The following is a 27,543-nucleotide window of genomic DNA, read 5'->3' on the forward strand; positions in this document are numbered from 1 at the left end:
GGCGCGCAGGGCGGCAGCGATGACGGGGCACACGAGCCGCCCGCTGAAGAACAGTCGAGTTTCGTAAAGTTGGAAGGTATCGATCAAATCATGCCTGACGATGAGCGGCTGTACCAAGCGGGCTTCATGCACAGACAGTTAGGCGCGATGCTTCAACCAGGGGTCAACAAGTTCTCCCTTCGAATGTTCGGGAGCGAGAAGGCGGTGGAGCGCGAGCAGGAACGGGTCAAATCTGCAGGCTTTTGGATCATTCACCCATACAGTGACTTCAGGTAAACCCATGCCTAATTGCCTCCAGCAAGGACTTCTCCAGAGTTAAACGATTCTGTGCTTCGCTCACATGTCTGAGCAGATTAAATACAGCACATTTGTCTTTTCATGGTTTGGTTTTTAAAAACGTCTTTCTGTGTCCTTGAGCTTGCTGCATGGGGATATTACAATCAGGCCCGTGCTGTTGCATTCCCTAACCTCACCTGGTCATATTCACCTCTTTCCCGTTTGAATGACATTGATAGCATCCACTGGCACATTGCAAGGGCATACAGTGTCACCAACGCCAGCTGTCTAGGAGTTTCTGTGATTGTTTTGTATTCATTGCGTGAAAACTTTCACTGCACCAATCACGGTCAAGTGCAATCTCTCGATTTTCTGCATAGAAATAAGTCACACAATCATTTTTAGCCATTGTTCTCATGTTTTCACTCAAACAGAGCTGTCCGTTTCTGCACAGGCCGGGAAATAGGGTGATCAGAATGGGTTAACATGACGACGGGCATTATTGGGAGCAAACATCAGAGAGGATTACAACAACACAATTTATTTAATGGCACTCTGGTCCTAGTTGGAGGGGGCAGTACTAACAGTCAGAAATGGACCACATGGCCTTCGCACAGTCAGGACGGCGTGTAAGCCGAGCAGTTAGGGGCTTCTAATGAGAGATTGGCACATTGTTTTGGATATCAGTCGAAATGAATGATGTGAGATCAGGGTCATGCAGTGCAAAGGAGGACAATATTGAATCAAATTCTGTCATCATTTACTCACCCTCAGGTCACCTTTGTGACTTTCTTTCTTCACTGAAGAAGATATTTGAAATAACTGCTCTTTGTCCATTCAAAGTCGTTTGGACCCCATTGACTGCCATTGTATTCGGCAAAAAAACAACAACAACCAAATATATTTTTGAAAGATCTTTTTTTCTGTTCCATACAGGTTTGAAATGACGTAAGGATTATTAAATGATGACAGAATGTGTTTTTTTTTTGTTTTTTTGACCTACTTTTTTCCATACACTGTAATTATAATTTTTTTAAATTGTAAAAAAAAACATAGATTACTGCATATTGTTTTACACACACACACACACACACACACACACACAAACACATACACACATTTTTCTGCTTCAAATTTGAACATTTAATTCAGTGTCACTTGCCAGTTGTGTTTAATTATTTGTCAAATTTACTAGCTATTTCTTGGCAATTTAAAAAAAAAAAAAAATTGTTTACAACGCACTTGAAATTTGAAATACAGTTTCACTCAGAAATTGTTAGTAAATCACAATTAATTACAAAGAAAAGGCAAGTAACACATGGAATAAAACATGAAAATTTTCAAATAGAAAAGTAAAATAGTATTTTTTTATTACTCCAATAATATTGGTTTCGAAAATAATTTTTACAGTGTAGAAAATTGAAAAGATTCTGGTAATTCTGCCAGCACATTGTTATATTTAATTTACTCCTAATACACAGGGAATGCTGTATTTAATTCAAAATACAAGTAACTCCCCTATAAAAAGGTATTAATACTGAAACTCATATTCATACTAACACAGTACCCCCCCCCCCCCCCCCTAGAATATTTCCCTTTAAGTTGTACTGGCAAAACGACCCAAAATGCATCTGTCTTAAACTTAAACTTAAGTTTTGTCAGAAGCAGAAGCATCTAGATCTGTTGAGTACCAAATGACCACCGCAGCAGGTGATTTGTAAAGTTTCATCTGTCTCAAGACTGTCCCAGTCTTTTTCACGTGTCATTTTCACATTTGCCCTCGTCTCCTTCCTCTTCATCCCTCTCTCTTCCAGCGCTCTCTGACCTTCCTCCCCTCAGCACTGTTAGGGAAGGGGCGATGCGGGGACTTCCATTTGCTGATTGCATCACCTGGTTGATGCAGAAAACGAGAAGAGAGTGTCAGAATGTGGAGGGAGGCTGTTGAGATGGGGTGGAAGGTTAGCATCAGTGTTCAAGGGGTTCTGGAACAAGGGAAGCAAAGGGACGTGCTTTTTTAATGAATCTCCACAGAGCAGCCCTGTTCTGCAGCGCATTTGGAAGAGTAGGAAACACAATTTTCTGCTAAAGAATATGGTGCATCACATAATTTCTCCATTAGCTTCAGCTGAAAATGAAAGCAGTGCTCTCTCACAGAGCTAAACATTTCGTCTAACATTTAGAGCTGTGGCGTCACATAAGCAAACATTTCAGCCTGTTTATTAAATTATAGACTAAACGTATTACTTCAATGGATGTGAATTTCTGTGATTTGCTCAAACAATACACAGGCGTTTCTTCGTGTTGTTAAGCCCTGGTTAGGTTTTAGTCAAAAATAAAATGTTTGTCTTTTAATTTATTTTGAAGGCTTTTTATAGCCATTTTATAACAACCTTTGAAGGATCATTAAACTTAATAGCAGATGTTCTCAGATATAAGATGCAAATTATTGAAAATGATGATGTCACATATTATTCAGAGGAGAAAAGTGTTTAAAGAGCCATTTTGTTGTTGCAGTTTAAAAGTGTATCAATGTCAAATCATGAATTATTTAAAAACAGCATATCTTACAATAGTTTTCATAACAGTTATATTAAAGATATTGGAAACTATAATTTAGTTTCAGATAGTTATACTAAAATAAACATAATTTTAACAGACTACTAAGACGTCTGCCAACACATGCAAAAATGTATTTATAGACACACATATAGACTCAAGTACACTAGAAAATCACCTTGTTACTCGGATTTGTTTTAAATATTTCTTCATAATATTATAAATAAATAGTTTCTGTCCTTCGTTACAGTCTGAATTGTGACTGGTCGAGTTGCAGAGAAACGTATTACGTCATTTGATTCTCCATACTAGGAACGCGATACGCGAGTGCAAAACTAAGAAAAATAAAAAGCGCACAGAGTTCAGTATAGCGATTTCTGTGCACAACACTTAAGTTTTTTTTTATTAATTCCATACTCACTGAAACGATTTGACCGTTAAATACAAAAATTCCCTGTTCACACCGACAACACTGTTCTGTCTTTTCTCTGGTAAACACACAACCGTTTAAAAATGCTGGTAATTTTGTGACTTCATTAATCAGAAATGACCTCTTAACAGCTGCGCCTCCTGGCGTTGTGTTTGTAAACATGCATGGGGTATACGCGATCAGTGCTTTTGTTCATGTTTTCATTTTTGTGTCAAATTTTCACATTCCTGCAGCGCTTTTGGCCCAGACACATTGTATTACACGTAGGTGAGTCATGGGGTGGGGGGTTTGGGGGGTTAGGCATCAGGGCCCAGCATCAGAAGGGGCCCCCCAAGGGGGAAACAAGATTTCTAACACGTTTGTTTTCTACCGTGGGGAACGCTATTTATTTCCACCCGGAACATGATTTGTACAGAAGTGGGCACAAGTAAATATGCTGTTCAGGGGGCCCCTGATTACACACGACTTCAAAGTAAACTACACAGGGCGGAGTTAATGCATCAAATGCATCAGAATGTTATGATTGGCCTGAAGTAGACCTATGTCAGCACATTCTAAACTCGTATGTGCTCATACCGTAATCTTCATTCCGCATTCACGCGCAGCATCACTGTGTTAGTATACAGGTAATGTTACAACTTCACTTACTGGTAAATTGCCAGAACAAATTAACAATATTTATTAATTTGTATACTTATATTTATTTGAAAAGGTCCTGTTCACATGATCTCTAAATGATAATTTACCAGTAATTTACCTCTAAAGACTGTATGTGTGAAAGTGGCTTATGTAAATAATAGGGGTGCTCCGATCACGATCGGCCGATCGTTGATGCGCATCTCGTCAGTAAAGCCGGTTCTCTAATCAGCGGTTAATTCCATCAGGTGCGTGATTTCACATAGAGCAGCTGTTACTACACAGAGCCGTTGTTAACTGAGAAGATGCGCCAATAAACGCTGAAAATTAACGTGATTTGCGCATCTTCTCTATTAACAACGGCTCTGTTGTTACCTAATAACGCTGATTAGAAAACCGGCTTTACTGACGAGATGCGCATAACGATCGGCCGATCGTGATCGGAGCACCCCTAGTAAATAACTGCACAGATGCAGCACACTCAAATAATGAACGCGATCACGCAGTGTACAGTAAACGGAAAAAAGGAGTGATACCCGAAAATTGAAGAATAATGTACTGTAAAGTAACTATTCCCCATGCTTCAAACTGTGTGTTAGTAGTTCTAGTACAGTAAAAGCGATGAAGATGTTTTAAATGATCTTCCTCAGTTCTATAATCAGGCTGTAATATTAACAATTTTTAATGAAAACTCATTTGATTTGTCCATTATAGTGTTGTGTCTCATGATAAAGCGGATGTTTGTGGTCATACGGTGATATTTTTGAAATGCAGCAGAGGGCCCGGTTTCTTTCATCTCTGTAGTTGTAGATCTTGGTTGAGTTTACTTTCTAAAGGCCAAAAAGGCCAAAAGTGACAATAGTTAAAGAAACAGCCTTAAGGCTATCTGAATTCTGTCGATTATTTTGCATGACGGCGGCATGATAGCCACCCAAGTGAATCATGGCAATGGTCTTGCATAAACGTATTGTTATGTACCCAACACATTAGCTTTCTGCAGGGGCCTCCAGCGGCCAGAGCGACTGGTTGAGCTGTGGTGCAGAGCGTTCAGATGATGGCTAGATCTGGTGAGTAGAGCTGACACAGATTCCACAGAGACATCATCACAATTGGAGAGATGGGGATTGGGAAGGACAATTAGGACACATAATATGCTAAGCAGTAACAGATAGAGAAGGAGAATAGAGAGTGTGTTTTTGGCAGATTGTAACAGAAAGCTGATTATTGCAAAGGCTTTTGTTTGAATGAAATGTGTTCCCTCTGCTGTCATTTAACAGTGGCACCCGTCTGTTAGTTGATTTTTAGTTTAAATAGGGTTGTTAAAGTTCAAAATGAAGGTGGACAAATACTTTTTTTGCAAAACTATCTTCACTTTTCCAAGCTTTCTCAAGTTGGGGTCCATTTTACATTACAAATTATATTGAAAAATGCCTCTTGTGGTGTCTAGTGTATTATCAGTTGTTTACATGTGTGACTTGAGAAGAGAATAATGTGGTTCCAGTGATACTATGGTTCATGTGATAGATACTGGATTTTCTCAATACAATTACTGCTCTAGTAACAGCGTGGGCTGACAATTTTAATATCCATATTGCATACAGTATAGATAGTAATACAGACATGATGGAAATTTACATGCTATAATATAATCCGGAGATTAAGTGGACCAAGAAAATGCTGTGATGTGATATGATAAGATTAAATAATTTGTAAACCCAGACAGAATCTGTTTTGTTGTCGTTTATATATATATACATAGCTTAATTTATATTATTTATTCAAATAATTAATTATTCACCACATTTATTTAGTTGTCGAACTTCTCTTGGAATCAGTAGGTTGCTTTTAGTCCTTGCATAAGTGTCCGGTACAAACAGTTCAGCACATGTTGCTGTAAAACTTATTCTTTTGCCTGCTTTGACCACTGGAGCATCTGTCCAAGGGTAAATGTCAATGGCAAATCCTTTATAATCTGAAAACTGTCTGGAAATAATCTGGCAGATTTAGTGACACTTCCTATAGATGGTTTGTTCTTGTTTAATCTCCTCCAAAGCTCATTTCAAGCAATGTAAAATAGAGCCCTGCGAGGCAGAAGTAGTGTTTTTCCATTTGGTTAAACCCAGATTTCATATAACATTTTAAAAGTAGGTATTTAACATATATGTGATTAGAGTATTAACTTGGGAGAAAAGAAGCAGATGTAATATAATATTAGCATTATTTGGATTCTATTCCTGATGTATTACAGTAAGTCTGAGTGGGACATATCATAAAGCTCATCTTTAATTAATTTAATTTGTTTTAAATAAGATGGTATGTTAAGCTAATATGATGCTAGTTTCTGGTCAGTTGAAGGTGGTTTTAGAGAAGGACATTATTATTTTGAGAATTTAATGAGACAAAGGTAATATTCAATATGCCCAGTTTTTGTTTTTAACAGACACAATGTAGCTTGGTCATTCTGTCAAGCTAACCAAACGTCAGAAGCTTTCCTGGCTCAATTTTTTACAACGCTAACATTAATAGTGAAGAAATCAACATTTTAAAATGCCATTGAGGAATATATATACTATTTTGTAATAATAATCCAGTAATTGTATATTTGAAGAAATAGTCAAATGGCAGTTTTCACCTGAGATTTGGAGCCAAAAACAGGAAAAAGCACATGTTTGTTTGCTTTAACTCAAAAAGTATTAGCGTTATGCCAATATTCTTTAAAATACTGGGTCTTAACAAATTTATCATGTGGTCTTTTCATTTTTATGGCCCTACTGTATATGGTATAACAGAGATGTGGGGATTTTCAATCTGGCTCCATGTGTAAATTAAACTGTTCACAATTTCATTGCTCAAAAAACTAATTGTGGGTCACTTTGCTTACAGTGAAGTCTTTTTCATTTCAAAAAGGATTGTCTGATGAACAAATAATGTTTAAACTAGGAATTTATCTTGTTTCTATCTATCGAAACAATTGCAAAGAACAGATGTTTGAGTGCTATAAATAGTTTCTTCATAAAGTTTGCGTGTCTGTAATTTAAGAAGATACTGTATCATAATATCCTATGAGATTTTATTTCTTGGATTCTGGTTCAAAGCAATTTCATATTTAGGCTTTATTCTTCAGTTATGTATGTCTTTGACCAAAAAAATTCTAAATCAAAATTAAACTTTTTAGCCTCTGAGGACCTCTTGTTGATTTGACATGGAATGGCCCAGTTCTTTTGATATGTTAATGATTGCTTATGCTAATATGATTGCAGATAACAGTAACCTTCAGTCGTGATCCAATACTGTGTGAGATCATGGTTAATCTGCCTTTTTATTATTTCTGCAGTCATTTCAGAAGCAATTTGTTAGTGAAGAAAACACAGTGACCCATTTATACACAAAAAAGGGCCTAAAATCGAACTGAGTGTGTGTTTTTTTCTTGTGCGTGGTGTCAAACAACACTTAATCCCACTGGACAACGCTGAAATGCTGTGAGCCTCGTTCTCTCTTTGCAATCCATACCGAGCTAGACGGTTTATCAACCCTCTGTGTGATCGATTTCTGCTTAATTACAGCTCAGCAGCAAAGGACTGGAATACAGTAACCAGCTAGCTCTCTACCATGGTATAAATGAACAAGGCTAATCCAAAACTTTTTTGTTTTTGGTGTAGAAAAAGAATATTAGCAAGTGGGGAAAACAGCCAGGCAAATACTGTAAAGCAGCATGAAATATCAGTAGCATTATTGAATGTTTCACACAACCAAAAAGGCTCATTTTGGCATGTCAGGGCCAACGGGGTAATTAATGCTGCGTTCAGCAATTATGGCGGCTTGTTTGAGTGTAAACGTTTCACCCAGCAGATCTTTTATTGACGAAGTGGCGGTCTTGCCAGAGGTCTCCTGGATGTCTTCCAGCCCCTTTCATTTACATACATACGACACATCCAATTACCAAACAGGGAACTCATCCATAAACGAGAAGTAATAGCCCAACCAGACAGCCAGCCAGCCATTTCCAGCGTCAGTCAAGGGCTGAGCTCGTGAAGCGTTCTCAAGAAATCCTGAGTGCGCTATTTAGATTAGTGTTTCTGATTACGGACATCATGATGCTTATTTTGAGGAAATGATGGCAGACGATTACGTTCATGCATTTGGCAGATGCATCTATCCATAGAACTGAATCCATGACCTTGGTGTTGCTAATACATCAGTTAAGCTACAGAACTGGTTGGTCTTAAATATGCCTTTGTTTTTTTGTTTTTTGAAATCTATACACAAACTAGACTCTTAAAATAAAGGTGCTTCACAATTCCATAGAAGAACCTTTTTGTCGAAATGGTTCCATAAAGAACCTTTAACATTTGGAGAACCTTTCTGTTGCACAAAAGGTTCTTTATGACGCAAAAAGGCTCTTCAGATTATACAAAGTTGAGAAAGAGATGGTTATTTAAAGAAACTTTGACTGAATGGTTCTTTGTGGAACCTAAAATGGTTCTTCCGTGGCATTGCTGCAAAGAACCTTTATTTTTAAGAGTTGTTAACGGTTTCAAAGGTCATGCAGACTCTTCTGTTCCAAAGGCATTAAATAAAAACGTTGTGCGTTTTATGTCGTCCAGGTTCTACTGGGACCTGATCATGCTCTTGTTGATGGTGGGCAACCTGATCATCATCCCCGTAGGCATCACCTTCTTTAAAGATGAACACACCCCCGCCTGGATAGTCTTTAACGTGGTCTCTGACACATTCTTCCTGGTTGACCTGGTGCTGAACTTCCGCACCGGGATCGTCAAAGAAGACAGCACGGAAATCATCCTGGACCCTCAGCAGATCAAGGTGAGGTATCTTCGGAGCTGGTTCGCTGTGGATTTCATCTCCTCCATCCCTGTGGATTACATCTTCCTCATTGTGGAGACCCGCATCGATTCGGACTTCTACAAGACGGCCCGTGCTTTGAGGATTGTGCGTTTCACTAAAATACTCAGTCTGCTTCGGCTGCTGAGATTGTCCAGACTCATTAGATACATCCACCAATGGGAGGAGGTAAGATGCCCCTCTATAGACTCTTAGCCTGTAATATATCTATCACAAATAACACTTTTTTTTGTTGGCTTGTGAATGTTGAAAAGAAAATGAACTGTGATATGAACCTTGTTTGATATTCCCGTACCAATAATGGAGCTGCCCACTTTTGGTGGTCCTGAAGCAATATTTCTGTCAAACAAATATAATCATTCCTCATAACCACAATTTTAACCGAAGTAGAATTTAGTAGAATTTGATTGCTTTTATTCAGCAAGGATGTATTAAATTGACCAAAGATGACATTAAAGACATGTATAATGTTACAAAAGATTTCTATTTCAAATAAATGCTGTTCTTTTGAACTTGAAAATTAATCATGCTTAAGCAGCAAAAATATTTTTCAAAATTGATAATATTAATGTTTCTTGAGCAGCAAATCTGCTTTAAAGACTGATTTCTGAAGGACCGTGTGACACTGAACGCTAGAGTTATGATGCTTTGCAATCACGGGAATAAATTACAATTTAAAATTTATTAAAATAGAAACAGTTCTTTTTAAATTTGAACAATATTACACAATATTACCGTTTTTACTGGTGAACAGAAAAGACAATTTGGACCAAAAATAAATGTACACGTTGGCAGAAATTTCATTTTGGATGGACTGTTTTTTTCATTATCTCTAAAACCATAAGGACATGATTGGTAACAGACAACAGAGAGGATGTGCTAGGACCAACAATGGAGCCGCTCCAAGAGCACATCCCACTTGTTAAAATCACAGTCAGCAATTATAGACAGAAGGTCACATTAACTTCACAGTCATGTCTGAAACTCAGCGACTGCTTTGCCATCACATGGATTAAATTTTAGCTCTGCCAAAGAATAGCAGCTTCTAAATCAAGCAGCAATTAGCCACGATTACAGACACCAATGTGTTACTCAACCTAACCATTGTTTGTCCATGGCAAAGTTAAAAGTGTACACCATGACCCTTTAATTGCTTCGATCCCTCAACCTTGCTAGTTAACGAAAATCTATTGGGAGCCGCATTTTAATTACTGCTATTTGGGAACGCCGCCTCTTTGTCCACTTAGGTAGGGGGTGGGGTGCGTCTGTGCCCTTATGGATTGTGGGTAACATCAGCCTCTCATTTGGCCTCCCACTGATCTCCTTGGAACTATTAGTGACATTAGCAGAAAAGATACAGTACCTTATGTAATACTCCACAAGCTCAGCGTTTTGCTACTAAAAATCAGCTTAAGGACAATGTGCCCTAGAACTGAGTGAGGATTAAATCTTAATTGTGACCCAATGCAGCATATTCTAGTTCACATCTCTGACCCCTTTTCCTTTTAGATTTTTCACATGACCTATGACCTGGCCAGTGCCATGGTGCGCATTGTGAATCTCATTGGAATGATGTTGTTGCTGTGCCACTGGGACGGATGCTTGCAGTTCCTGGTGCCCATGCTGCAGGATTTCCCTTCAGACTGCTGGGTGGCCAAAAACAAAATGGTGGTAAGTTTGAGGCGCCGATCCCTGTCTGTTTTCTTTTTGTTTTCTATTGGCACAGCTCCCGATGATTTATTAATCCCAACATCCAAAATGCAACAACAGAATAAATGACCCAGATGGAACGTTTTGAATTATAGAAAGCTCAGAGTTTAATTTAAGTTAATAAAAGTTAAAAGAAAAGTTTTCACAATCATAAAATATAAAGTCCAATTGCAAGATATGAATTGCACTTATGACACCATGAATTGGCAATTATGTGATGTCAGATTTTGTGATATAAAGCACATTGTGAAATATAAAGTAGCAATTGTAGGAATTACAATTAAGAGATATAAAGTCAGAGTTAAAGGAAATAGTTGCAGTTTTGATATGTCAAACTGCAAGATATAAAGTCAAATTGCATGATTAAAAGACAGATTATGACATATACAATTTGATTTTTTTTATATAAATCACACTGAAATATAAAGTTTCAAGTATCAAAGAAACAAAAGTCACAGAGTTACAATCGCAAGTCATATTGTAAAGTATAGAATCACAATTGAGAGATATAAAGTCAGAGTTAAAAGATATATATGTTTTTTTTTTTTAAATAAAGTCAAATTCTGACGTATAAAGTCAAACAGTGAGATATAAAGTCAAGATTATTAGTACCAAAGTCAGAAGACACAATTTTGATATATAAAATCAAACTGTAAGATAAAAAGCCAAATTATGAAATATGAAGTCGGAAATTTGAGAAAGAAATGGCAATTATCAGATTAAAAAGTCAGATTATGCAATGTAGGTTTACATTGCGAAATATAAAGTCACGAGTATGAGAAACAAAGTTTAATAGTCATGAAAAACATGAGTTACGACTGCAAGATAAAAGGTCATATTATCAAATATAAAGTCAATAGGTGCATTTACATGGACACTTTTTGCTTCTATCGGAATTAATTCATTCTGATTGACGAATCTGAACCTAATGTTTATGAACACTAAATAAAGTGATCGAGTTGAAATGCGCGTTTAAATAAAATGTTCTCCTGCTCCACTTCACAGATGCTGATTGAAAGGGGAGTTTTACAATGACGGGATAATTATTTATGCCACTTTATTCACCAGGAAGAAAAAGCTCGTTCAACGCGTAATACATCATTACGCCAGAGGCGTAGGTTTGATTTTGAGATTGGTGGGGACATTCCCGGAAGCTGAGGATTCAGGAAATGAATAGTATAACAAATAATGACAAGGAGGCAGTTTGGCTGACTTATTAACTTTACTCCGCTTATAGTGTAATGCAATAATTAATTATGTAATGTTACAGGTAACAAATGACAAGGAGGCAGTTTAACATACTTATTAAATTTACTCCGCTTATAGTGTAATGCAATAATTAATTATGTAATGTTACAGGTAACAAATGACAAGGAGGCAGTTTAACATACTTATTAAATTTACTCCGCTTATAGTGTAATGCAATAATTAATTATGTAATGTTACAGGTAACAAATGACAAGGAGGCAGTTTAACATACTTATTAACTTTACTCCGCTTATAGTGTAATGCAATAATTAATTATGTAATGTTACAGGTAACAAATGACAAGGAGGCAGTTTAACATACTTATTAACTTTACTCTGCTTATAGTGTAATGCAATAATTAATTATGTAATGTTACAGGTAACAAATAATGACAAGAAAGCCGTTTAACATACTTATTAACTTTACTCTGCTTATAGTGTAATGCAATAATTAATTATGTAATGTTACAGGTAACAAATAATGACAAGAAAGCCGTTTAACAGACTTATTAACTTTACTCTGCTTATAGTGTAATGCTACTTATCCCGCGATTGTCATACATTGAAAAAAAACAACACTGTCCCAGAATCAATATTTGACGCGATTTGTCCCGTATTTTGGTTCACATAGCTGTTGTTTTCTTTCTCCTTCACTTACCGCATCTAGGTTTCGGAGGAATTTTGCCGCTTCTCACAACCGAATTAAGCTACAGCCTCTCACAAATTAGAAAGAAAAAGCACAGCCAATCGGATTAGCGATGTGGGTTCGCGAGGCGGGACTTCTACGAGATCACCAATTGTTGTGTACCAGGAATTGCGCTTTTTTCACAGAACGCTCTTGTAAGAGTGGTTTTATATATATATATATTTTAATTTATATATAAAATTTGTTTTATATAAATATATATATTTAAAAAATCTAAATTATTGCAAGGGACAAATCAGTGGTCATTGGATATTGGTAGGGACACGTCCCTAGCGTCCCTACTAAATTCTACGCCCCTGCATTACGCTATTTCTTTGTCACTGCGAAAGCCCAGTACTTTCCAGTTTTCAATCTGATCAAGTGTTGACATGTCCTCTCGCTCTCTGCTTCTAGTCTTATTACAATCGGATTAGTCAAGTCAAGTTATCCTTTATTTATATAGCGCTTTAAACAAAATACATTGAGTCAAAGCAACTGAACAACATTCAGTAGGAAAACAGTGTGTCAAAAATGCAAACTGACAGTTAAAGGCAGTTCATCATTGAATTCAGTGATGTCATCACCTCAGTTCAGTTTAAAAAGCATCTGTGCAATCGTTTGCAATCAAGTCAAAGATATCGCTGTAAATGAAGTGACCCAAACTAAGCAAGCGAGAGACGACAGCGACAAGGAATCAAAACTCGGTGACAGAATGGAGAAAAAAAACCTTGGGAGAAACCAAGCTCAGTTCGGGGGGCCAGTTCTCCTCTGACCAGACGAAACCAGCAGTCCAATTCCAATTAACCCATTAACAAACCCAATTAGTAGGATTTATTTAAATGTAGCTACTTACTAACATCACAATTGTGACATATCAAGTCTTAATTACTTTTCTTTTTTTTACTCTGAGACTGAATCTGGCAACCATATTGAACTGATACTGGCAAAAGTAATATTTGTGACTGAAATTAGGCCATCTACATCATATCTTGGACCTGCATGATAAGTACTTGGCCCAAATGTGCCAGGCCGAGTGACTCATTTTGCTAAAAGACGAACACTGTCCACGACTATGCTTCATTAGCATTTGTAAAACAGTACCTTCTGCTTTCCTCCATCTTCTGATATCAAGAAAGCACAGGCAGCGTTGGTAATGACCCTCCTGCCAAAGGACGTGATATTTCCCTTTCTCTCTCTCTCTCTCTCTGGCCTTTACCCCGGCTCCTGTCAGAATAGAAACACTGTCTCTTTTTTTCCAGTCTAACACTCTCTCACACTCTTTCTCTCACATTCTGTCTATTTTCTCTCCTCTCTCACTCTTATTGGTCCATACCTTTGTCCCTTCACAACACTTCACCGTCTCTCCTATTTCTTTTGCTCTCTATCACAACTGCTGTCTTTCATGCTCGTAATTATATTCATGCTTTAATTTGGGTTCTTTTTTCTCTTTTATCTCTTCTCCGCTCTCTCTTTCCGTGCATCCATCTCTTTCTCTCTGTCCTCACAGAATGACACATGGGGTCAGCAGTACTCTTACGCCCTGTTTAAGGCCATGAGCCACATGCTGTGTATTGGGTATGGCATGCACCCTCCGGTGGGCATGACGGACGTGTGGCTGACCATCCTCAGCATGATCGTGGGTGCAACCTGCTATGCCATGTTTGTGGGCCACGCCACCGCCCTCATTCAGTCACTGGACTCCTCACGCAGGCAGTACCAGGAGAAGGTTAGTGAAAACAAGAAGAGATGATGAAATCAGTTGGGTCTGAGAGGCTAAAGTGTGGATATTTGCATGCATTGTGATTTTATTACAGAATAATCTAATGTAAGGGAGCTTGGGGCGATGTCTTCACTCATAATTAAGCGAATGATGACACATACTCTGCTCAGTAAAATTTCTGCTTTATTATTTGAGGAACTATTTTGGGATGTCTAAAATTTAAATGCCTTTGGAACCCACTTTATATCTGTCTTATTTGTTGGTTAAAAGCTGCTAATTTTATCATGGCCCTAAAGTCTTTATCATTTCTAGTAGTATTTATGATTACGACTTCAAAAAAATAAAAAATAAATAAATAAATAAATAAAATAAATATATATATATATATATATATATATATATAATTTTAAATTCTTGCACATATTTACATATAAAAGTAGTATAATGTAATAATATATAAGTATAACTGGGGCTGATAATATTTTTTGGTATTTTTTGACAGTAAAAACAGTCATATTGTGAAATATTATAACAATTTAAAGTAACTGATTTCTATTTTATTATGTTTTAAAATGTAATTTATTCCATTGAAATTTACAGGACCCATTAATCCAGTCTTCAATGCCTCATGATCATTCAGAAATCATTATACTTTGAAAAATTTCTTATTATTATCAATGTTAAAAATTTTAGTTTTGCTTTATATTTTTGTGAAAAAAAAAATTACAAATATTTCCAGGAATTTTTGATGAATAGAAAAGTTCAGAAGAACAGCATTTATTTGAAATATAAATGTTTCAATTGAATTAATTTGTAAAATATTTTAATAGAATGAACCCTGCTTAATAAAAGTATTAATTTATATTAAAAAATATCTTACTAACCCCAAACTATTTATTATATTATATTATATTATATTATATTATATTATATTATATTATATTATATTATATTATATTATATTATATTATATTATATTATATTATATTGATGGTGCATTTAAAATTTCAAACATATATCTGTTTATTTAACTAAATGATGACGGGTAGGCTAGAGGTAGTTAAAATGTTACAGCTGTCTTCTATATTCCTTTTATAGTTGTAGAAAATATATACTAAAGGAAAAACCCCCCAAAATGTGATCTTCATCGGCAAGCCAGCAATTAAAGCAAAGATCATTTTAATGAGGGTGGGCAGCTGCCGTTTCCCACTTTGTTGAGCATTGTAAAGATTTCCCAGCAGACGAAATTTCTTCACTCCGAGATCCGAGAACGCCTTTGAAGTCCTGTTTAAAAATAGAAAAACCAGGGTCGCAAGCAGACGAGTGAAGAGAAAAATGGAAAACGACGAGGGTTCGTGAGTTTTGAGCGGTTCGCTAGCCGTGGAGGTTTCTGACCTCTGCGGTGATCGATTCGTGGTTTTATCGTGTCTGTAAGTGTGCTGGAGTGGTAATTGAACTGTTGTCATCTTCTATGAGAAGAAAATACAAGAGCTTTGACCTCTGCTGTGTTAAAAGATTCAAGTCAATTCAGCCCGACTGCGGTTGTCCTGGCAACTTGCATTGTTGATACAGAAGCGCATATTGATGTGAGGTTTCCTCCTTTTTCCTCTAAAATGATGCAGTGTTTGGAGCAAGTGTTTTGTTTTCCTGAAAGCTGAATGCATGAAGGCCACCGCTTTTGATTATGGTTTCACAGTACATAATTTACAGTTCTTCTCCACATCTGTTCGAGAGGGTTTTGAAGACACAAACACAAGGAGAGGGAGGGAGAGAGAGAGAGGAAGATTCGATTAGGGAGAGTTCAACCGGGATAAAAATGTATGAAGTTGTCAATTTGTCCTGTTAACTTAGCTGCCGATTTCATTACCTGCTGTATTTGGGCTTCCACACCACTCTCCTCAGTGTCAATGCGATTACCAGCATCCATTTCCAGAAAAAGGACGAATTTCCAATGACACACTTTTTTTCCGACACCATGAGTCATGCTCGCCTTACTCTGGCATTTCGGCGAGCGACTTCACACCCTCCGCAGTTTACTGTACAGTTACAACTGTACAGCGTGACATTATTTCCTGTTGTTTGAACTCTTCCTGCTGGCTTTGTCCCTTACCCTTGAATATGATAATAGAAGAGCCACTCGGAGAGACCGAGGAGATGTTCACAGCTGACATGGCAGGGACATTAGCATGTGGTGAAGGGCACATTGGAACCGGCTACCGTCGAAAGCCGAGACAGGAGTTCATGGAAATGCAAAATGGCTAGAGACAGAACAAAGTTTATTAGAAAGGACAGCAGAGACGTAACGCCGCCGAGCCGCAGTGCCACAGATGCTCTCTGCCAGTTTCAGAGACACAGATGAAATAACAAAGAGACAGTACAAGAGGATTGTGTGTAAAATAAACCCTATCAATACTATACGTCCTTCCTTGAAGTGAAAGAGACAGGCTTGAGAGCGGGACAAACAGAAAGACAATGATAAATGGGGAGATGGCCGCTGATGTGAAAATACTGCCGAGCTTTGCAAATGGAGACTGGGATGGCTGCCGTAAATATGGAGCCAAATGATTATGATGTTAGAAACGTGCCTTTGACATTTGTTTTATTTTTTCTGTCATAATGAACACATTTTTTTTATTTTGGAAACTAGGTCTCTTTTATTTTTGCTGTGCTTTGTTTTTGTTTTGTGTGTGTGTTTTGAAAAAAATATGTTTTGCTTTTTATTTTGCTTTCTTTGCTGTTTTGTTTTGTTTTGTTTTGTTTTGTTTTGTTTTGTTTTGTTTTGTTTTGATTAGATTTGATTTGTGTTGTTTTGTTTCGTTTTGTTTTGATTTGTGTTGTTTTGTTTAGTTTTTTGTTTTTTTTTTCAAACAAGGGCCAGGTGTCAACTACATTCTTTGATTTGTCAATAATCGTGAGACTCCCTGTTTGATCTATCTATCTATCTATCTATATAAATATGTAATATTCAGGTTGATAATACAGTGTATATGTCATTTGTACAGTACAAGCAGGTGGAGCAGTACATGTCGTTCCACAAACTTCCTACAGACATGCGGCAGAGGATTCATGATTACTATGAGCATCGCTATCAGGGGAAGATGTTCGACGAGGAGAGCATTCTGGGAGAACTAAATGAGCCACTCAGAGAGGTTAGTAGTAGCATATAAGCCAGTTAGTGTATACTTTCATTGCATAGCTTGTATTCTAGTATTGAACCGTTCTATCCACTTATGTTGATGTTCTTCGTTTACAGGAAATCATCAGTTTTAACTGTCGAAAGCTTGTGGCTACTATGCCGTTGTTCGCCAACGCAGATCCCAACTTTGTGACCTCCATGCTCACCAAGTTACGTTTCGAGGTGTTCCAGCCAAAAGACTACATTATCAAAGAGGGGACCGTTGGCAAGAAGATGTATTTCATCCAACACGGTGTACTAACTGTTCTGACGAAGGGCAGCAAAGAGACAAAGATCTCAGACGGGTCTTACTTCGGAGGTAAGAAAACACTGATATTGTTGGATTTGATGCAGCTTTCATTTGATTCTTTTTTTTATTATTCTTTAAGGAAGTTTCTTTTAGAAGCTAATGTGGATTCATTTGCACTTTAGTTGCAGCAAACAAGTATGTTTTTTTATTAGTGAGGTTTAATGTATTTAATGTTCAGGCTGGTACCACCATGTTCTTCAGTGTTATCGGCTGGTTCTCCCAGGGAACCAAATCGGTGAATGGCCATGCTTTTGGAGCCTGGGGAAATTCCTCACCCAGCATAAGTTAACCATTCATGAAATTAATTTCCCTCACAAGATTGAGGGAGGAGGGGAAGATAACAGTTTGAGTTGAGCCTTGTCATCCATCAGAGGCTTTCACTCAGTTCTCATTACCATTGTTCGATTCCATATAGATTATTATTTTGTTTTTTTTGTCTTGTACATTCTCGGTTATTAATTTTGGCATCCATGAAGACATCATTTATATGTTGTCTATTATTAAATGCATTTTAAATTGCTAAAATACATTTTATTGACATTATAGTTCACCTTGTATGCAAATAGTGAGTCTACCAAACAAATCAACACAGTCTGTTTTCTGAAGAAAATGGGGGTGATGCAAATATTTTGAAATAAATTATACACCACCTGGTCTCTGAATGCAAGCTAGCCTCTTTCCCGGCGTTCTGTGCCATTATAAACTCCATTACTGTCTCCTGTGCAGTTCTGGGATCACAACTAAGTAGTTTGTGCTATCAGTGAGCTGCAGATTTAGTCAAGGAAAAAAATAATATTTTCCAAAAAAACTCTTTCCTTCTGCCCAGGCTCGTCTGAGGTCATTACATGTTCAACAAGCCGCTCATAATCTCTTTTCCCATAAACCCTGTGTGAAAGTGCAGAAAGGAGGAGCAGGCTGGATTCTGGGCTAGTACTGAGCTCACCCAGTCCCCATATGTCATCTGTTCTTTCTCTTGTCTATCTGGTTAGGTTAAGAATAGTATACAATACTAGTACTACACACTGCGAAGTATATGCTGTATACTGTCTGCTTTTTTCCTATTTAAAAAAAATGGAATGTGAAACAGCGCATTAAATTATATATAATGCCATTCAAAAATTGAGGTCAGTATGATTTACAGTATTTTTTAAAGTAGCAAGGATGCATAGAATTTGATCGAAATTTACAGCAAAGACAGTCATTTCTGTTTCAGATAAATGCTGTTCTTGCTCTTCTTCTGAACTGTCTATTCAACAGAGAGTCTTGAAAAAAAAAGACACAAAATATTGTTTTCAGCATTGATAAACTGCTAATCATCATATCAGAATGATTTCCGAAGGATTATGTGACACTGTGGAGTAATGATGCTGAAAATTCAGCTTTGCCATCACAGGAATAAAATACATTTTAAATGATACTTCAAATTTTTCATAGTAATAATATTTCACAATATTACAGTTTTTGCTGTATTGCTGATCAAGTAAATGCAGTCTTGGTGAGCATAAGAGACTTCTTTAAAAAAAACATTAAAAAATCTTACCAAACCAAAACTTTTGAACGGTAGTGTATAAAATGTATTTATTTGCATTTTTTATTAAGTTATTCCAATTACTATGGATACAATTGTAAAACTGTTGGCAGTCAAATATTCAAATAATTAAATGAGAAGGAAATCACAGCAGATGTCTCATGGCACTGTATGATTGCTCTACTTTTATACACCATGAAATATGAATATGAGATTCATATTTAATGGTATATGGAAGAATAGCAATGGAAAGCCTCATAATAAATTCAAAAGCATTGGTATTACTCTGGTAATGTGTTCAAAACCATGTTGCCTTTGCATTTGTATTCACCATGATTGATTCTTGATTTGTATTTCCCCATCTTCCCTGACCCTCACACCACCCTTCTCCCCTCTTTCCACCTCGGGATGTGTGCTAGTGAGTGTGTGTGCTCTGATGGAGTGGCTCTTGGCAGCATGTTCTTTATGACTCTGGCCATGACGACTAGACAGACAAAAAGAGAAAGAGAATAATCTCTGCAGCCTCCTCTACCCCTCTGTCTTTCCCAAACAACACCACTTTATCTTTTAGGTTCTTGAAGGTCCAAAAGCACTGTTTATCCCCATAGTATTCTTATTTTTCAGAATCCATCATTAAAGGGATAGGTCACAAAAAAATGAAAATTTGATGTTTACCTGCTTACCCCCAGGGCATCCAAGATGTAGGTAACTTTGTTTTCTACAGTAGAACACAAAATGAGATTTTTAACCGTTGCAGTCTGTCAGTCTTATAATTTAAGTGGATGGGAAACACAGCTAAAACATACAATAAAAAATATCTTAGTAATTGCGTTATTAGCTGTTATTATTGGAATAGAACACTTATAGACTGTAACACTATCAAGGTTCCTCTGTTTAAAATAAAAATTTCATTGATCGTTTAGGTAGTAAGAATATTTGTGTAAAGTGACAGTTCACCCAGAAATAAAAAAAAAAAAAAAAAAAAATTATTATTCACCCTCATGTCATTCCAAGCCTTAGATTATCTTGGGAACACAAATTAAGATATTTTTGATGAAACCTGGGAGCTTTCTGATCCTTCATAGCAACACAACTGACACGTTCAAGGCCAAGAAAGGTAGTAAGAGCTTTGTTAAAATAATTCACTTGACGTCAGGGGTTAAACTGTAATTCCACTACGAAGAATTACGTGTAAATAGAAAACAAAACTTTCTTCAGACTTTGATGCGCGTTTACGAGAGTATCACGACACACACGTGTGTTGCTGCTGATGCAAGAGCCAGAGTTGAAATGCATGAGAATAATGTTGAATAAAGTTGTTATTTTTGTTTTCTTTGCGCACAAAAATGATTCTTGTAGCTTCATAAAATTATGATTGAACCACCGATGTCACATGGAATATATTTTAACGATGTTCTTGCTACCTTTCTGGGCCTTGAACATGTCAGTTGTGTTGCTGTCTATGCAAGATCAGAAAGCTTCTAAATTTCATTGAAAAAATATTTTAAGTTGTTTTCTGAAGATGAGCAAAGGTCTTACGGGTTTGGAGCAACATGCTTTACCTGTACAATTTCCATAAGGTTGTACAGAGAATCACACAAATGCACTTTTCTTTAGCTTATAAAAATGGTATGAACTAGTCAGTGAACCTTGGGGAAAACAGTAAAACTGTATTTCTTAGGTGCGAAGGTGAGATACCGACTGGGAACACCCAATTAGCACATTAGTGTTGACAGTCCCTTGTGTCCTCTCCTCAAACCTCCTGCGTGTCTGTCGCTCAGAAATTTCCTCTGCATTTGAGATAAAGCTTTTATTCTGTGATCTGACTGGACAGATGATGGCTGAGTACAACTCTAAGCTGTCAAAATGGTATTTTAATGCTCTGGGTACAGATTAAAAAAATACCATTCAAAAAAGCACCCTCAAAGTTTATAAAGTCTAAGTCACTGCATTTACAGCAAGTATATTTAATTCATGGTTCCCACTATTGTGAATTTATGCACATATTAATAGTGCTGGAGTGCTCTAAATTTAGGCTGAAGAAACATTTATGTTTAATGCTCGGTTAGGGGCTGGATACTAGGGTATACCCATTCATACATTCATTTATTTACTCTTCATTCTATTATTTATATGCATAAAAGTACATATACACACACACACACATACATGTATATTATATATACATATATAAACATGTAAAATTGTACATGTTCTTTTCCGCATGGTTGTTTTTACAAGAAGAATAGGATACATGTTCTTCCCATGTGGCTTTCAGTTTGCTCATGTTGCAAAACGTCCACAGAGATCTGTTTGCTGACTCGAGGCAGAAGAACAGCCAGTGTAAGAGCAGACACATACTGTCGTCTGTACTCGCTCTCTGTGGACCATTTCAACGAGGTGTTGGAGGAGTACCCCATGATGCGACGCGCCTTTGAGACCGTAGCCCTCGATCGGCTTGACCGCATAGGTGAGATCTGTCAGTTCAATAGGCCTATGTTTTTCACAGCTGCTCTGAGATGTCCTTAAAGAGTTGAGAGTTTAATAAGCGGTCGCATCTTGCCCCTTGCTTTTATTGTAATTGTTTCATTCTGAAATCAACATGAATTGCCGTTTGCAATTTTCATCATTTTTACTTTCATAATGTGATGTTGATAACTGAAACAGTATATTGAATGACAACATTTGTCTACTGACTAACTTTCATCAACGAACGAGAATGAACACCCCCAGCTGAAGTGTTATCCATGGAAAAGGGAAGTCAAAAGGCGATGCAGGATGCACAGATATATATCGTTCAAAATAAATTTGGTCAGTTTTGATTTCATGTTGATGAGGCATGTAAGGTTATTATTTAATAATTGAAATAACATCTGTTTAATAGCATTATTTAAAATCGAATAAACATTTTCCCAGCCTTACATCTCGACATGTTTAAAGCTTAAAGCAAAATACCTTCTTGAGTTGTCCATGTATTTCTATCTTCGTTTTATGTCCTCAGGAAAACAGAGCTCTGTACTCCAGCACAAGGTCCAACGGGATCTCAATTCCGGTGTTTTAAACTATCAAGAAAATGAGATCATCCAGCAGATTGTACAGCATGACAGGGATATGGCCCATTGTGCCCACCTCATGCAGACACCTCCTCCAGCTCCTCACCCAGCAGCGACTCCATCTTCCCACACCCCCGTCATCTGGGCACCTCTTATTCAGGCTCCTCTACAAGCTGCCGCAGCCACCACTTCAGTTGCTATTGCCCTAACTCGCCACCCCCATTTGCCCCATACCCTCTTCCGACCCCCTGTCCCACTGCTTGGCTCTCTGAAAGACCAACCAGGGTATGTAAAAAGGTTCCCAACTGCACTTTCAGGTGCTGCTGCATTTGGTGGCTCCTCCTCAACCAGCTCACAGTTCAGTTCTTGTATAGAGACCCCAATTCTGGACACACTCAGGGCCGAGAGATCATCTACCTCCACAGCACCACCACCATCCTCCAGCTCTTTGCCATCCACCATCACAACAACAGTCACCACCACCACCTCCAACATTACAGAGTCTTCCTTCTACCCCCATAGACCCCTTGCTTCCCACGGGTCCAAAGACTTCAGTATTGCCCAACTTCATCCCCAACCACAACTTCCTCAGGCGTCTTTTCCCAGCATTGCTGCAACACTTCCTGGGTTCTTCCAAAAAAGAGCAATTGGAAGAGAGGCTGTCCAGCTTGCAGTTCCATCTGCGTCCACCCTTACTCCTTTGATAGCGCATTCAGTAAGTCCAATCCTGACACAACTGCATTCAGCTCAGCCAACTCCTCAACAAACAAAACCAATACAAGATTTGAATAAAGTTGTAAGGACAGCCTCTCAGTCTCCCATAAAAGAGTCTCCTGTCTGCTCCAGGAACATTACTGAACAAGTCCAGAGTACAACAATTGTCCCATCCCAACATGGTCACATTGGTCTACAGACGGATGTACTTTCCCAGCTTTCCCAAGAACCATCTGCTCTTGCTTCCCTTGCACAATATGGGTCCAGAAATGCGTCCCCATGTAGCACACCTTCAGCCTGGAGCCCAACATGCCAGAGTCCTACAGTGGAGAAGATGAGAATGTCCATGCACAGCCACCCTGCTAGCATCTCTGGATCCCAAAGCTCACTCCTAACCCCTCAGACACTCTTCCCACCGCCACCTCAACCAAGAGAAAGGGGCGGATCTCTAGTTGACCTACCTACCCAAGACTTAAGCACCATTTCCATGTCTCTCCCCACCCCAGGACTACCTGAAAAATCCAAGCCGGCTGGAAGAGGACCTCAACCACCGGACTTATCCCATCACAGAGGATCTGCTTCAGGTTACTCACCACTCCCGTCACCCCCTCCCCATATGAAACCATTTAGCTCAATACCTGGTCATGTTGTCCTATCAAGACAAACTTCCAAGTTGTCCATAACTCAGACTGGGTCCTCAGGTGGGTCACCAGCCCATGGATCTAGTGACAGGTCCACCCCTGGGACTCCAAGCTTGCACCCCAAACTCCCATCGAACTTGTGAAAATGGATTGCACCCTCCTACGATGAGTGAGCATTTTTTTTATACGTCAAAGACACTAACATTTCTCACTAGAGAAGGGGGGTGTGTGTTCATTGACTTGGATTTCTATCGGTCCACTGACTTCCCTATTTGTAATTTCAAAAGAAGGAATGGACTAACAAAACTGACCTAAGAATGAAGGTGTGACTTAAATTTGTCTTCCAAGTTCTGTCAGTAATTTTTGCAATATTATTGTCTGATGAAAAGACTGTATAGGGATATGCAAATTACGACTTCCAAAAAACAAAAACAAAACAAAAAAGTCAAAGTAATAATTCTAAAGGACATGCGTATGTTTGTGATTGTGTGTGTGTGTGTGTGAGCGATTGCTATTGTCATATTATAATAGAGTGCTCTTTTTAAAGGAGGGAATTATGTTGGGTCAGGGAAGCAAAGCTACATTCATTGCACTTCATCAGTCGGGCATCATCTGTCACTGTGAGAGAACACGCCGTACAGGTCTCTCTGGGCAGGTGGCACAGATATATACACACACAGGTGCACAGAAATGTTCACACATGCACAAACAAACCTAGCCCTCAACATCCCAATTATCTAGACCGCTAGACCTTGACCCCATGCATACCTCCTTGCTGACAAAGAAGTACTGCTCAGTATCTATGGCCTTTCCTTTTTGTAACAATACTGCCTTAGTGTCTGGACACCAGGGAACGACACCCTCACTTCCACAACAGAACCGAGAATATTAAGAATGTTTTGCAATCATTTTGTATGTGCTTTGTATGTGAACTTGTGCAGTACTTAAGCAATAAAACTGTATGCTTGGTTTTTGTACATGCATGGAGGTTGAACTGTAAATTGCAGCTTTCTTCCTGTCAAATAAAAGATACTGGGTGATTGTGACAATGGCAATGACACTACTAATAGGACGCAGTTATAAAAAAGCCCACTGCAGTTACCAAAGCTTATGAGTTAAGAACTATAATTACAAAGTCATGTTTGAAGTTGGGTTTGTATGTTTCATTTCTGTTTTCCATCTGTTCATATGCACATTTTATATAATGCAGTAAGCCTATGCCCCACAATTTGCATGAAGTTATTTATCCTTTCTGGTTATGCAATAAATGTTTTGGTTATTACGTATTATATTCATATATTTTAAATGGTTCAATTTTTTTATTTCACAGATATTTCAGCAGAGGTACAGCAGACTAAAATAATAAAAACAACTCTGCTAACACAATAGTTAGCCTAGCACCTGCTATGATATGCCAAATGTTGCTGGTGGTAAAAGGAGGAATAGTATTTTTCTAAGTGTCCTTCCTTTTGAGCAAAGCTTACACAGATGGATCGTGAAAATTCCCTGCTTTGTCCCAAGTTATTATTATATAATTTATATGATTTTATATTACATGTCTATGTATATATCTATTTATTGTGTATGTGTATGTTTTGTTAATCTATAGATTCATAATTTAAACTATATACCGTCATAATCAGTCTGCAGATACTGTCATTATACATCACTCGGTCCTTCCACACTCAATTCTCTTCCATTCCTGCAATGTGCATTTGACTATCATATAATTATTTTCATTTTCAGACCCTGATTTTTTCCAAGTTAACATCATTCCCTGCATTGAAGTCGGATAAAATTGCAAGGCAAAATGCAAATGAGAGTGTTATACGTGATGTTGAATATTAATGAGTTAAATATCAAAACATCAAAGAGCTTTTTGTTAGTATTACAGTGCACACAATACATTACACTGTAGTATTTCTCTATTTCAGGTCTGAGTGTGTGTGTATGGGTGTTTTACTGTGGATTTATGTTGTAGTATTTTATAATATTCTGTGCATTTATTATTTATCATAACCAAAGTGAGGTATCATAGAATATTGTTATACAGTAGCATTTTTAAACCCATCAACATAATTACCGATAAGTACTGGTGGCTTGTGTTCATAAAGGATGATCATTCCGTTTTGGTGTTTGAGTGTAATAATCCAAAACAGAATTTATGATCACTGTATGGCAGAATGGTTAAGCCATATGGCATATCCACGATGGACAAGCTGTGTCATTATGCATTGGTCTACACTGCACTTTCAGTTCATGAAAAAAATAAAAATTGTTCTTCCATCCTAACCAGCATCCTCATGGAATATGTCCCCTTCAGAACTCAAAGACATATTAGTGCAATATTTTCGCATGTAATATGAACAAGTTTTTATTATTTTTATTTATTTTTTTTGACTTGGGAGATGACCAGACTTGCCATATTTGGACAGTGTTTCACTGTATCATGATTATAATTATGGTTACAATATGTAATATGACTAACATGCTTCAGATTCAAAATATTACAGAATATAATGTTCATCATGAATACTGAATAATCATGTATGTACAAATATTCATGAGTATAGCTATATGATATTTCATTTGAACTGTTAATCGATTAAATAATTGTAAAAATTAAATTTTATCGTTTTTCTTTGGTAAATCTGTGTTTTGTCATTTATTTCTCTCTGACGATGATGAATACCCATATTTTATTAGATTTCTATTAGTGTAAAAAAAATCCATTATTTAGGCGTTTTTACTTTTTAGAGTGGCTTTGGACTATTTTTGCTTATAAACGCTTGTTGCTTTCTGCATATTTCTCTCCTGATTCAGACAAGACAACTTTTTCTACTGTAGAATATCACGGATAGAGTATATATCTGAATTTAATAACGCATTTTAGAGATGAAACATTTCACTTAACAAGACATTAACTGGTAAACTGGAGTCGTGTTGATAATTTGTGGATTTTTGTGATGTTTTTATCACCTCTTTGCACTGCACCCATTTACTCCTTTGGTGAGCAAGTCATGTGATGTCAAACTACCTAATCAATATCAGAATGGCCTGAGGCCAAGGGTGAGTTAATTTTCAATACAATTTTAATTTTGGATGAACTGCTGCCTTAATGCGAGAGCACTCGTGGACATATTTGTTATTGTATTATATAATCTACTACCATTAGGCCGGTGACACACTGCTGCGTGGCGTGAGCGCCGCGTGTCTGAAGCGTCCCAGAAGCGTGGCGGATTCTGTAGAGGGAGACCGTTGACAGACCAGGCTCATGTTTTCATTACAACAATATATACTTTTTTTACACACCTACACCTACGCCTACTGATAAAGGACACCGTCAAAGGTATTGACGGTGAAATAGATTGTGTTTGACAGGTGTTTGCAATATTTGAAGATCGATAATTATTTATTTATTGTTTTAATTACATTTATATCTGAATTTATGTCAACCTATAGACTTTCAAATATCAAAATATCAGTCATTCATATGTATTTGTGTACAAAATGACATTTAAACACATTTTCCTATTATATTTTGTCTGGAAAAGCTTCCAACACGCGCGTGTCGCGGTAAAAATAGGCGTCGGTTCTATTTCTAGCAAGCAAGCGTTTGCCGCGCGGCTCGAGCCGCGCCCGAGACGCGCGTCTCACGCAGGCGGTCTGTAAGCTCTAACCTGTTAACGTGAGCCGAATTAAAAACCGACACGCCACGCGGCTGAGACGCTTGCGCCACGCATCCAGTGTGTCACGGGCCTTAGGCTGTTATAAACATTAGTTTGCAGCACAAATAGTTAGGTGTTAGGTATTCTTCCACTAATTTAACTACAGCGGCTAAAAAATCGGAAGTCTCGCACTCTCGCAGGAAACTGCTTGCTTCTGCGCTGGAAAAATAAGGTGAATATTGATATGTTTTAATGATTTTTCATTGGAATTAATATTAATAAATTAAACGTAATTGTGACTCTATCAAAACGATTGACGGCCCTAATTTGCATT

At 37.5% G+C, this 27,543-nt stretch overlaps 1 protein-coding gene across 1 annotated transcript in view; it reads left to right on the forward strand.

Moving 5' to 3' along the window:
- hcn4l (hyperpolarization activated cyclic nucleotide-gated potassium channel 4l) overlaps positions 1-25,833 on the forward strand; it is a 26,609-nt gene extending 776 nt beyond the window's left edge. Inside the window, exons 1-8 of the mRNA XM_052597089.1 lie at positions 1-272; positions 8,503-8,926; positions 10,268-10,429; positions 13,908-14,126; positions 17,123-17,269; positions 17,374-17,614; positions 21,439-21,603; positions 22,135-25,833. The exon at positions 1-272 is cut by the window's left edge and continues 776 nt beyond it. Of these exons, the coding sequence (XP_052453049.1) occupies positions 1-272; positions 8,503-8,926; positions 10,268-10,429; positions 13,908-14,126; positions 17,123-17,269; positions 17,374-17,614; positions 21,439-21,603; positions 22,135-23,684 (3,180 nt within the window). The 3' untranslated portion in view covers positions 23,685-25,833. The remainder of the gene's footprint in view (positions 273-8,502; positions 8,927-10,267; positions 10,430-13,907; positions 14,127-17,122; positions 17,270-17,373; positions 17,615-21,438; positions 21,604-22,134) is intronic.
- The last annotated feature ends 1,710 nt before the right edge of the window (positions 25,834-27,543 follow it).

Source organism: Carassius gibelio, chromosome B25, assembly GCF_023724105.1.
Source record: "Carassius gibelio isolate Cgi1373 ecotype wild population from Czech Republic chromosome B25, carGib1.2-hapl.c, whole genome shotgun sequence".
Lineage (NCBI taxonomy): Eukaryota > Metazoa > Chordata > Actinopteri > Cypriniformes > Cyprinidae > Carassius > Carassius gibelio.